Source organism: Loxodonta africana, chromosome 22, assembly GCF_030014295.1.
Source record: "Loxodonta africana isolate mLoxAfr1 chromosome 22, mLoxAfr1.hap2, whole genome shotgun sequence".
Taxonomy (NCBI): domain Eukaryota; kingdom Metazoa; phylum Chordata; class Mammalia; order Proboscidea; family Elephantidae; genus Loxodonta; species Loxodonta africana.
In genome coordinates this window covers 59877921-59891829 of record NC_087363.1, presented here as the reverse complement: position 1 = coordinate 59891829, position 13909 = coordinate 59877921, and the positions used below count along the sequence as shown (strand labels likewise).

General features: G+C 41.5%; 1 protein-coding gene across 2 annotated transcripts in view; it reads right to left on the bottom strand.

Annotated features, from left to right (window-relative positions):
* Positions 1-7505: 7505 nt before the first annotated feature.
* The window catches only part of MDFIC2 (MyoD family inhibitor domain containing 2), a 125342-nt gene continuing 118938 nt past the window's right edge, over positions 7506-13909 (bottom strand). For both annotated transcript variants that reach the window (XM_023548031.2, XM_023548032.2), the window contains one exon: positions 7506-7765. In XM_023548031.2, coding sequence (XP_023403799.1) covers positions 7506-7765 — 260 coding nt within the window. The remainder of the gene's footprint in view (positions 7766-13909) is intronic.

Genomic DNA, 13909 nt, shown 5'->3' with positions numbered 1-13909 from the left:
GCAGAGTGGTGACATTGGCACCATGCTTGCTACTTGCCTCACTCCTCCAGTGCAGGGACCTGCATCTAGTATTGTAAAATTCCCCAACAGTGATTTAAAAGGTTAATGCTGCTTTCCAAAGAGCCTCAATTACACATGATGAGTAGCTTAGCTACTGAGAGAATTGTGTTCAATATTCTTACTTTATTTTATATTTTAAAAATTTTACGGGAACTTGTTATTAAATGAGGAAACATGGACAGAAAGTGCTGAAAGAGGAAACAAAGAAGATGCTGCAGAGTGCTGAACTCAATGAAAGCTCTGGATCCACAAAATAAGTTGTGGCTTTGAAAATTCACTCTAAGTACATTTTAGAAACAATAAACCATAAAAGAGGTTACGGTGACCTTGGATTCTGCAGAGCTTTTGAGATAAAAGGTCTAAGTCTCAGAATGCATTTGGTTGACCATAGTGGTGTTGACTGATTAAAAACAATTCATGCTCCTAGAACCCTCTGGTGGAATGCTGATGAGGGGCTGGCCTGGGTGCCACAGTCAGGAAGGACTCTCTTGCGGCAGAGATCAAAGCTGCGTTGCTAAAACGGAACACTAAAAGGTAAGCCGCCGTAGCCATAGCTGAATGCGGCAAAGCTACTGACATACAGATTAAATTGCAATACGTTGACTTTGCATTTATTACTTAGTGGGTACATATCTTAAAAGCATTTTGAAGATGCTCCAAATTCTAATCACTGCACAGGATAACAACTTTTAAAACATTTACTACTATCCGCAGATGTGTTTCTTTGAATACGGGCATTCTATTTTTCTGACTGCCTTAAAAGTGAATACTTGAGCTTTATCTTGATTTGATCATTTTTCACATACAAAACTTGTAGGCTTAGTGGTAACAAGCACTGGCTTTGGAATTAACAGACCTGAGCTCAAACCTTGTGACAATTGCTTTTTTGTTGCGTGACCTTGTATAAATTACTAATCTCTTTAAGCTTCTGTTTTCCCTAGTCCCTGGGTAATGCAAATGGTTACCATACTTAGTTGCTAACCAAAAGGTTGGAGGTTCGAATCTACACAGAGGTACCTCGGAAGAAAGGCCTGGCAATCTAATTCCCCCAAAATCAGCCATTGAAAACCCTGTGGAGCACCGTTCTACTCTGGCACACATGAGGTCTGCATGAGTTGGGGCCAACTCAGTCGCAACTGGTTGGTTGGTCCTTGTTATGGATTGAACTGTGTCGCCCCAAAATGTGTGTCAACTTGGCTAGGTCGTGATTTGTAATATTTGATTGTCTACCATTTTGTCATGTGACGTGATTTTCCTATGTGTTGTAATTCCTACCTCTATGATGTTAATGAGGCAGGGTTAGAGGTAGTTATGTTAATGAGGCAGGACTCAGTCTACAAGATTATGTTGTGTCTTGAGTCAATCTCTTTTGAGATATAAAAGAGAGATGTGAGCAGAGAGACAGGGGGACCTCATACCACCAAGAAAGTAGAGCCAAGAGCAGGGCATGTCTTTTGGGCCTGGGGCCCCTGTGCTGAGAACCTCCTACACCAGGAGAAGATTGGTAACAAAGACCTTCCCCCAGAGCCAACAAAGAGAGAAAGCCTTCCCCTGGAGCTGGCACCCTGGATTTGGACTTCTGGCCTCCTAAAGTGTGAAAGAATAAATCTGTTTGTTAAAGCCATCCCCTTGTGGTATTTCTGTTATAGCAGCACTAGATACCTAAGGGAGCCCTGGTGGCACAGTGGTTAAGAGCTTGGCTGCTAATCAAAAGCTTGGTAGCGTGAATCCACCAAGTGCTCCTTGGAAACGTTTTGGAGCAGTTCTACTCTGTCCTATAGGGTTGCTAAGTCAGTATCGACTGCATGGCAACAAGTTAGATAATTAAGACAGTCCCCTTGGCAAATAGGAGTAATGATAGAATCTGTTTTATAGAAGTGTTGAGAAAATTGAAATTGTATATATAAAACAATGATATATTTTCTGTGCAACACTATTTTCTCCTCTGTAAAACAAATGGGAATAATAATAATTGCTCAGCCTCTCTGGTCCACCTCTAACTATAGACTAAGTACATAGTGTAGTTTGGGGGGAGTAGATGGTATTACAACCCAGGACCAAGAAAGGTCTCAATATCGTCTTCCCATTCACTCCTTCCTTCCACAGGTCTCTTGACAAAGGAAGCTATATGTAAAGGAAAATAGGTAGGTAGTGGGGAAAAAACTGCTTTATAGCTGTGCGAGCCTTTCTCAGGATAGGTTTTTTTTCACAAGACTAAATCGGAAAATGTGATTTAGGCCTCAAGACCTAAGAAAGGACTCCAGCTTTCTACCCCTTGAATGGAGACAGCCCTTGGTTGAGGGGCCTCCTCAGTTGCCAGTTGTGATGGGAAGCAGAGACCACAAGACCTGGTTAGCTTAATCTGAGGCAAAGGGCCCTGGACAAGCTGAGGCAGGGAGGAAAATGCGAGTGTCATGCTTGAAGCTGATCTTTAAGACAGGCTTCCCTGATCTGTCTTCAGTTGTACTATGTTGTAAAATGTGGCTCAATGAATATCCTGGCCTTTGACCAAAGAGATAAACAACTCCACCTCTCTTGAAGTCTGGGAGGGAGCTGAAGCATTATCAGTTCCTTAGATCCTGTCTCAAAATATGGAGCCTTTTGAGCTAAAGTTGCTAGATTTAGCAAGTAAAAATAAAGGGCACCCAAAGAAATTTGAATTTCAGATAAGAAATAAATATTTTTAGCATAAATATGTCACATTCAATATTTGGGATATACTTATACTAAAAAAAGTTCCTCAAATTTAAATTTGACTGGGTGTCTTGTATTATAACCGGTAACCCTTTCAACAGACTTTTTTTTGGTCTTAAAGATCAGAAATTTATTTTCTGACAGTTCAGGAGGCTAGGAATTTGAATTCAGGGATGTGGCTCTAGTGGGTGGTCCCTCTTTGCCTGTTTCAGCTTCTAGGAGCAGCCAGCAATCCTTGGCGTTCCTGGCCTTGTAGATGCATCTGCCAAGTATGTCTGTTTTCAAATAGTGTCTTCTTCCCAAGTGTGGTGTGTCTCTGTGTCTGTTCTACTCTTTTCATAACTCAGCACCAATGAGGTGTAGGGCCCACCCTACTCAGGTATAAGCTTATTAATATAACAAAAGAAAAACCCTGTTTCTAGCCAGGATCATATTTACAGGTACAGGCGTTAGGATTTCAACATCATATACATACATAGACACATACATTATATACACACACACACACACATATATGTGTATGTATAAATATAAATATAAATATATAAATACATACATTTATAGGAAACCCTGGTGGGGTGGTGCAGTGGCTAAGGGGTATGGCTGCTAACCAAAAGGTCAGCAGTTTGAATCCACCAGATTCTCCTTGGAAACTCTATGGAGCAGTTCTACTCTGTTCTATAGGGTCGCTGTGTGTCAAAATCAACTCAACAGCAACGGGTTTGGTTTTTGTCTTCTATGCATATATATATGCATACACCCACACACACATATATATGTACTTTTTTTTTAGGGTTATTTTTCCCATTTTACAGATGAAAATACAAAGGTCAACAGTTTCTTAAGGTAAATTTGGTGATGGTTTGTCCAGACAAATGAAAAAGCTTCAGAGCCTTGACACTATTGACATTTGGGGCTGGATAATTCTTTGTTGTGGGAGGGACTGCCCTGTGCATTGTAGGATATTTAGCAGCAACCCTGGCTTCTACCCACTAGATGCTAGTAGTACCTCCCACTGCATGGTAGCAATCAAATATATCTCCAGGCATTGCCATTTGTTCCCTGGGGGGTGAAATGGGCCCCTGTTGAAAAACCACTGCTTTAAAGGTAGTGGGAAAGATTGTCATGCATATCCAGACGGCAGACCAGGAGGTGGCACTTTCATACAAATCGTGATACAGGTCCTGCTCCTGCCTTCATTCTGCTCTCCTCCTCACCTTCTGGGCTCCCTCCCTTTAATGGCAGGAGCTGGCCAGGCCTTTGTTTGAGGAGCCCAATAAGACAGTTTTAGACATGTGTTGATCACAATCACTAGAAAATCATTTAACTCTCTATCTACTTTGCCTTTCTACACAGCCCACAGGTGCCCATATGTGGTGACTCTTGAGGCTCTGTCTCAGATCTCTTCTTCAAAGAGCCCCCAACACACTATGAAATCAAGTATTTACATTTTATCAGAGGACACCATTGTATAGCCTGGGGGAACTTGGTATTTGATGGGCAAATCTCTTACAGTCAAGCTACTTTACTTGGTGTACGTATTACTCTTTTGCTCCATTTTGTAGAGGGCAAAACTCAGAAGCATTGGGTAATGAATTCTGTCCTTCACACATTTTCTGCCTGTACATTTACCCTTGAAAAAAAAAATGCTGATATGCCCCAAATGATGTTTGCTATTTGTAATGTTTTCCTGCCTGAATATGTTTTCTTAGCCCTTCGGGGGGGAAAAAAAAAAAAAATGAAGTGAAGTTCGCTCTATTAACTTTGATTGTCCGGCATTGATAATTAATTTTGTAGGCCTATCGGCTTATGCAGTGGGAAAATTTCATTAGCAAGTTAAATGTAACTTCAGTCTTTGCTGCTTTCCATATTTCGTAGGCTTTTAGAGAAGCAGTGGTTTTATAAAAATCCATTGAGCAAAGCAAAGACAATGTAACTATCTGGTTATATTGCTGTGGCAAAATCTCCTTTCCCAATTCGCTGTAAAAGTTGTATATTCTCAAATCTCCTGTATTCTAGTGTGATTCCTTAAAGAGGAACAATCTGCTCCTTAAATAGCCCTAGCTGAAAGGACAGCATTATCTTTATTTGTAATCACAAGCTTTCATCACTGCAGAAAATATCTGAGCGTTCTCAGATTCTGATATTTGTATTTAATCAATAACCACATCCCGTTTTGATCTGTCTTACCTCAGCAATTGTATTTTCCCAGCTGCGGATGTTTTATTGTGTAAGAATTCAATTGAAGGAACCATTCATGTTTGCAAAAAGGATGATGTTTTATTATTGGTGATAAAGAAAAGAAATTTCACACTTTGTATAGCCTACCCTTTCTGTTGTAGCACGGTGAATTCTGAAAGTGAGGAACAAGTTAACAAACCGTGGCAAGCAAGGCCATGGAAAGATCTTGCAGTATTCTGACCACATTATAAAATAAAACCTGGTGGTTTTTACACATCTAATTGACAAGCATTCAATTCAAATCTGAAATGCACAATCTTTGTGTAACTTGAGGGTATGTAGACTAGAAAGCATAAAGGGAAGAAGATCAAAATCTGTAACTCCAATGTGACATGTTTGATCAATGAGACCAGGTACCATATTACTGGGACAGGGTCCTGTAGATGCCCCTGCAACACCAGGTGTTACTCCTTTAGTACTTGGATCCTAGGAAGGCGGGGTGGGTCCTTGGAGAGGGGCCAGGATAGTTCCGGGAGAGGGAGAAGCACTAAGGAGGTTCAAGCTAGCAACTATTTATGAACCAGCCTGGTAGTGTTTTCCTGTTTTAACAATTGGGGCAGCTGTACCCTTGTGTAGCAGCTGGACTAAGAGGTGGAGAACTATGGAGTGGAACAGTACGGTCAGAAACCCGGAGCCTGAATTCAAGTTCCTGACACTGTGCAGTCTTGGGTAAGTTCCTTCACCTCTTGGAGACCTGTATTTACTCTTGCCAAAAGATGAGAACATTGAATAGAATAGCCCATGTTCCCTTCCTGCTCTATGAGTCTACTTTTTTTTTTTCTATTGATCTGTAGGTTCTACGCATAGAGTAGACAGTTGTGTCTTTGTGCTTCAGAAAAGCAGACAGACTAAATTGTTGGTGATCCAGTGTGGGGTCGCTCTCTTGTCCTGAGGTTTGTGAATACCATGATAGTTCAATGGAAATGAAGCCAGCTTTAACCATGGCCGCGTTGTGTTGTTGGGAGCAAGTCAAGAGGAGTTCAGTGCTTTTTTAGAGGCAGCTTAACAATATTTTTTTTTTTAAGATTAATAGTTTTCAGTGTTTGGGGGAAATTATTGTGGAGTAGAAAAAATGTGCTAATATGCTACAGAAACAAACAAAGGTTGCTTTTCCCTGGAATTACCTAAGTCAGGCCAATACGGGTATTTCAGATATTTTGTTAATTGTTTGAGTAGATCTCAAAAAACTCCTCTCAATTCTCCATCTCACATTACTTTTCTTTCTTTGGTTATTGATAAGGTATGCTTTTTTTTTTTTTTGCTCAGTAAATACATTGGAATACCTCCTTGGGAATATACAAGCACAATTACTGGGCAACCTATATGCCTAGTGACAGTAGAATTGCAAAGAAGCACCGAAAGCAGATTCCGAAGTAACTTCAACCTAGATGGGGTTCCCCTCCAAATTGTTAGTTTTAATTTATTTGAGTAAAAAATGACTTTTAAATTTACAGCGTAGCTTTTTAAAATTTTTCTGTAAATGTGAAGATGTGCTTAACATAATTATTAATTCCTTTAATTATCAGAAAAAAGAAACAAATTACCGTTTTGGAAGCACATGCAACGTTAGTGAACTCCATGCTGAATAAATAACTGCGTGTGTATTTCTTTTGGGTGCCTATAGAAATGATAGTTTCATAAAACGACCTGATTCGGCTTTAATATCCTGTTGCTTGTTATACCTGACAAACAGAAATGAGGAAAATGAAGAATTGATTTTCTGAGATCGTTTTCTTGAAACTTGCCCATAATTCCCCTTCATGCTCATTAGAATAAAGCAGAGCCTTTCTGTAACAAATGAAGAATGCATAACCTGTTATAACATCGTCATAGATATGTAATAATACGGTCTAGAATGAAGGCACTCTCTTGAAGTGCACCATATTCAAAATTCACTGGAGATGTTTTAGAGACATCTGTTGTAATTACAGGGACACGGCTTCTCATTCATCTAATTCCCTTCCCAACCTAAACTGTACATATAAGTGAATTTTAAGAGACTGTATAAATAAATTTTTAATTACAAAATGATGTTATACAATACATTATTAATAATCACCAACAATGCATAATGTTTATGCATGAGTCCATTACAGAGACGAGCTAATGTGTGTCAATTCTAAAAGAATGCACTCATTTGTCCTGAAGTTGTGAATGAGGTTGGATCCGTGACGTGAGCTGATGAGAACACTAACACGGAGCCGTGTACCATGCTGTTTCCTAGTCAAGAAACACCTTGTACCTACGGTATTTCAAAGGTGTGTAAAATATGCTCATCCCATGTGATAAAGAATTGTGTGTTTCAGCAAGCCATGCGATTGTGAAATTTGGAATAAGACCATTTAGCTGACAATATACTAGCTTTCCCAGACAGGTGCAGAATAAAATGGTCTACGGACCTAAAAAGTGTGTACTGTGCTTACATTTCAGCACATGGAAATCACAGTCTTAGTGTGATGAAGTTTTCCATCATGGCAAAGGGTCTGCCAGACTGGGGTGGCCTCCTCACGCTAGCGGTAACAGATTTCAGAAATCTCCATGGCCAGCTCCAGACACTGGCCAGTCTCGTGGCAGGATTCAAAAAGGCTGCAGTCCAAGTCACAGCTGCAGTTGCAATCATTCTGAGGTTGGTTTTCATCCGAGGTGTGGTGATACCTGTGAGACGGGCAGCACAGGTTGGTACACACAGTTTCACACGTGTCGGGGAGCATCAGGAGACAGTCCCAAAACTGGCAGAACAGACAGGTGAGGATGAGCGAGGCACACTCATCTGTTCAAAGAAGAAGAAAGAACATTACTAGTGGGAACTGTGGTAGGAGGGGGTCTGAGAAGGGCAGGCGCATGCCTGGTATACTTAATAACTTTATTTAAAAAAAGTAAGAGCAAGGTAACTGCCATTGAGTTGATTCTGACCTGACATATGGAGACCCCCAAGTGTGTCAGACTAGAACTGTGCTCCGTAGGGTTTTTAATGCCTGATTTTTCAAAAGTGGATCACCAGACCTTCCTTCTGAGGTGTCTCTGGGTAGACTCGAACTGTCAACCTTTTGTTTGGTAGCCAGGCATGTTAACTGTTTCTACCACCCAGAGACTCAGATAATTTTATGACTGATTCTTAATTATTTATCCACATTAGGGGGAAAGCACACCGCTCTTCTCTCAAGCTCTCCCACCCCCACGCCAGCTCTCACTCTACTTAAGTAATTGCTTTATTAACTTCCTGAGCATTTCCTATTGATTCCACATAACCTGGTTATTTAAAGTGCTGTCACTTTTTCTAAGCTCCTTCATTTGTTTTGCCTGCAGAGAGGCGCTGGGAAGACGTACAATTAGCTACCTATTTGGAAAATTTGGAATCTTCTGGAAAAATTGCAGGTCCTCCCCAAGTGTGTAAGGTTTTCAAGAGCAGTTAGAGTTGGGGACAAAAAGATTGCAAAATTCCTCCTTCTAATCGCAGTGTTTTTTTTTTTTTTTTTTTTTTTAATAGCAAGACTATTGGTTCAATGTAGATTCTCAGAAAGTTGCCACACCCATATTCAAATACAAGGGAAAAGCACATCCCAAAATCTAATGTGAGTTTAAAAAAATAATAATTATAGCTTTTTGGGGGTTGTGTTTTATTTTTAACCCCTGTTTCCTTTTTTCCTCCAGTAATGTAAAGCCTTGCTTTTATGTTCAAATTGTTGAAGTAGGGTACGTCATCATATTCCTAAAAGGGTATAAATCTTATCAACCCTTCTTAAGAAAATTTGTTTAAAAATTTACTGAGCAGACTTGTAAAATTCTGGAAAGTATCTCTAAGGCATTGATGGTAATTGATAATTCTAGCCAAACAGCTGTGATGGGTTATAGATTATTTTATTTTTGTTTCCATAAAGGGAATTAGTTAGAAGATGTAACAGCTCTCTAGTTAAAATTACAACTTTCTTTTTCAAGTTAAAAATGTCTCAAAAACATATGTTTTATAAAGGGTAGGTAAGTGTTCACGTCATCTAATTAGTTAAAAACAGTATCCTAAAGAGTGTTACCGGTTGTAAGGAACATTCTATCATGATGGGCTTATCAGTGGATTTGAGTTTCATGAGAGTCCCCCTGCCCCAAAAAAAAGAGTGTTAATAACTTTTGGTTTTCAGACTTCAGTCAACAGAGACTGCATAAGTATACAGAATAGATTTTGCCCTCTGAGTCATATGCTTATAGCCCCATTTATTTACTTCTAACAGTATTTTTCAGAAAATGTTTTTTTTTAGTTGTTCCTTACTTGTTAATTTTTAAGAGAAGGGAAAACATGAAAATTTTCCCTAAATAGGAAAACAATTTACAAAATATTTTGAAAGGAGCCATTTTCATTTCTTGTAAAAACACTGTATCAAGTTCTAGAGTCCTCCATGTAGGTAAACAGAAATCAATTGATATTCCTTTCCTCCTTCCCTCCCTCTTTCCTTCCCTTCTCCCACTTTCCTTCCCTTCCTTCCTTCCCTCCTTCCTTCCTTCCCTCCTTCCTTCCTTCCCTCCTTGTCTCCTTATCTCCTTTCCTCTTTCCTTCCTTCTTCCCCTCCCCTCCCCTCCTCTCCCTTTCCCTCCTCTCCCCTCCCCTCCACTCCCCTTCCTTCCATTCCCTCCTTTTCTGCTTCCCTTCCCTCCCTCCTTCCCTTCCTCCCTTCCTCCCTTCCTCCCTCTCTCCCTCTCTCCCTCCCTCCCTTCCTTCATTCCTTCTCTCCTTCCCTCCTTCCCTCTTTCTCTACCTCTCTCTCTCTCTTTCTGCCTGTCCTGCTCTCCCTCCTTTCCTTTCTTCCCAATAAGGTGGTAACTTTTATGACCACTTTGTCACATAATGTTGCAGGTTCTATGGCCATTACTTAGTATTTACATTTTAGGCAGCCTGCTCAGTAATAGCTCTATAGTGTACACACTCATCTCTTTGCCAGGCTTGGGGCCTTTTTATTCACTTAGAGCCAGCTTCTGGTATATGACCAGCTCACCTGTATCTCATAAGTCACCACAAACCTCCCACCAATTCAGGAGTAAGTTAGCACACTACATAGACTCTATTTCACCCCTGCATTTCCAAAGGGGCCATGTTGGTGGTCAAAGATGTGGGACGTAAGACCTCATCAAGTTTTACGAATGCCAAGGTGGCTACTATAGCAGCCCCTGGCAAAGAAGAGGTTCTCAGCAGAAAATATTCCAAGTAAATACTTCATGATCCCACAAGCTGGAGGCTCAGGAGACTTACTCAGGCTTATGACCATATAAAAATGGTCGCACTGGATTCTGTCCTTTATAGATGCCAGGCTGAAAGTTTGGTTTGGAGGTAAATAGGGCTGGACGCAGGGCAAGTTGTAAGGAGAGGAGCTGGTGTTTCCTATGAGAGTATGAAGAACCTGTTTGTAAAATGGCCGTAAAATTTCCTGAGGGCATGTAACCTTTTGGTCCAGTTGCTCTTGCCAATGTCTCCTTAAGTTGGCCGACTCTAGAGGCCTCGACTTCTGATGTACACCATAGATTTTATTTTTTAAAAAATGTTTTGGCTTAATCCTTTGGCTAAATTGGCATTTTTTCCCCCTCCCATCTCTCTATTTTGCACTTGAGAATAGAGCCCATTTTTGCTGTTTCTAAGTCAGTCCTTTTTATTTGGTTATAAAAGGCAGACTCTCTTGCCCAAAAAAACACGGCAACATTAATGAATTGAAAACACATTTTTCCAAACTTTCAGATGTGTTCCATGCTTTTCCTAAAAGGCGTATTAAATAATTCTACACGAGCAGGCAAAACTGTTTTGCGTATGGCCATTTTTGTTTGCACAAAAGTAACATAAGCAGTTCAGGGGAAAATTTGCAACTGTTTGAAGAGAGAGTTGGACTTTCACTTCTCCTAAATAAGTGTATTTTCCTTTGCCTGCATTATTTCACAGGGCTTTAAACTTTAATAAACATCACAGTCAAAGCCATAACGCGTGGTTAGCACCCCTTCTCGTGGTCTAACCTAGGGAGTTTGCCGTGTATCCAACTGTCTGCTTCACAGCTATAATGTCTCAAGAACATCTCACCCTTACCAAGGCATAAATGGGGTTATTGTTTTCCCTCTCTCCCCTGTTCCCCATACCTATCCCTCCTCTAATTTTCTCTCGTGAATGGTTCTCCTGTCCACCCAGATGAATTCACTAGAAATCTATGACTTAATCTTGTCATTTTTCTTCTTTTTCTTCATCTTACTGTCCATCCAATCCATTGCCAAGTACGACTAATTATACCTCTGGTACATATTTGAAATCCATGGACCTGTGTCCACCTCCAGTTCCAACACCTCAGTCCTAGCCACCCACACCCATCATCAGCTCAACAGCAAGAGTTTCCTGTCTAGGACACCCTGCTTTCACATGAACCCACCTCAGATTTATCACTCCCTATGACTCGATGGCAGTAGTTTTTTTTTTTTTTTATGAGAGCCTTATGGAGCACACTTCTACTCTGACACACATGGAGCCGTCATGAGCCAGAATTGACTCAAAAACAACCAGTTTGGTTTTGGGAGGGGGGTGATATTTTTAATTATAAATTGAAACAACTCATTCTCCTCTTAGAACAGAGTTTCAAATCCTTGCCATAGACTGAAAGTCCCGGCGTGACCCAGCTCCTGCCTCTGTCTGACTTCCTGACCTACTCTCCTTGCTCACTGCACTGTAGCCACACTGGCTAAATTTCGGTTTCTGGAATGCACTGAGCCCAGAGCCTTTGCACATGCTGTGCCTTCTGTCTGTGCTGCTCATTCTCCCCACAGCTTTATTTAACACCTACTCATTCTCCAGGTATCTAGCTCAGAATATGCTTGTTGTTGCTGTTAGCCGCCATTTAGTCAGCCCCCCAGCTCTCCGCATCCCCATGCACAGTGGAACGATACGTTGCCGGTTCTCACTGTCCCCAATCTCTGCGCCACCGTTTGCGGATTGGACCATTGTGATCCATAAGGTTTTCATTGGCTGATTTTTGGAAGTAGATCATCAGGTCTTTCTTCCCACTCCATCTCAGTATGGACAATTTGCTGAAACTTGTTCTGCATCATAGCAACGTGGAAGCCTCCACTGACAGATGGGTGTTGGCTGAGCATGAGCTTCATCGGTGGGGGGAACTGAACCCTGGTCTCCCACATGGAAAGTGAGAATTCTATGACTTTACAACCCTCTAGAGCACACCCTTGCTGAAACTCTCATAGCATCTGATTTTTTTTCCCCCTCGTAGCACTGACCCCAGGATGACATTAAACTACTACTAGTAGTTCATTAGTTAGTCCCTCCTACTAAAACCTAAGCTACACAAGGCAAAGAGCCAAGTCTCTGTTGAATAGATGAATAAACGAACAATTCTAAGAGATAAGTATTATGATCCTCATTTTCTAGATGAAAGGCCTAACGTTGGAGATGATCACTGACTAAAATCCTCCCAACTGTAAGGTGCTGGGGTAAGGATTTGAATGTCAGTCTTCTGACTCCAAAGTCTATATACTCTTCTCTCTTTATCCCATTGTTATATGTCAGTTGTTCTGAATAAAGCAAATATACAGTCCTACACCTTATATGCATCTTACATAACCCTGAGCTGAGTGTTGTTATTATTCTGATTGTACAGATGTGGCTCAGAGAATGTAAGAAACGTGCCCAAGGAAATGGCACCAGGAGGAGGTGAGGCTGTAATTTGAACCCAGGCTGTCTCCCTCCAGGGCTCTTAGAAGTGGAGCTGGCCTGCCCCTCATAGTTCTCGCCACTTCCTTCCTGCTGCCTTTGAGCACAGCCCAGGACCCCACGGGCTCGCTGATGGCATGTGCCCTCCATTCCCAGCTCTTACCCTGCTCTGCTCTGTGTTCATAAGATGAGCAAAGTACATTCTCCAAGCTCCCCGAAGTGGCTTCTGGCCAGGTTCAGTCCATTTTTGTTGTTAGTTGCCACTGAGTTGATTCTGACTCATGGAAACCGTCTGTGGGCAGAGTAGAACTGCATTCCACAGGGTTTTCAAACCTGTGACCTTTCAGAAGCAGATTGACAGGCTTTACTCCCTTTTGGTTAGTAGTCCAGGGCTTAACCATTTGCGCCACTCAGGGCCTTTATTCTGTCCATGGGAGGCAGCAATAGGAAATAGAGTGGGAGGAAGGGAAAACCCAGGATAAAATCCAAGACAAAGCCCTCCCCTCTCTGCTTTGGGGGAAGACAGGCCTGCCAATCTACTTCTTAAAGATCAGCCACTGAAAACCCTATGGAGCCTAGTTCCACTCTGATCCCTATGGGGTCGTCAGGAGTTGGAGTTGACTTGAAGGCAACTAGTGTGGTCTGTGTGCTCTACTTTGGATGGTGTCTCAGGCAGTGATTGTATCTTCTCTCTGGTTTCATTGCTCTCTGAAAATCTCTTTTCTCTGTGGCTCCAGCTAATACTGGGTTGTTCCTACTTAAGGTAGGGGAGGGACAAAGGGAAGAGGTGGTAGAACCTTCCCGTGGCCGCTAATTTCTGGGTTGCCTCAATGTTCCCTTATTTGACTTTTCAGCTCTTCCAAAACCTTTGCGACAAGTTTCCCGTCCATTAAATCCCCTCCGTTTGACTACCTGGCATCCCAGCATAGACTCCAAGTATTGCTGTCTGAGGACCCATCTGGATTTCCCACCTCTTACCTTCTTAAACATGGATTAAAGAATTGTGGTGGACCAGAGACCTGCAGGCCACAGAGCCACAAATGGTTTGGCTGTGAGCAGAAAGCCATGACAAACATCCTTGCAGGGTTGTTTTTTCCCTAGGCTATCTTTTTTAGGACGTGGAGGCTATAATGTGCTAAATGGTACCCTGATGACACTGAAGGATTAATGTAGCTTCCAGAGGTGCTAAGTGTACAGCTGGGGATTGTCTAATTAATAATAGAATCTGCCTCATTA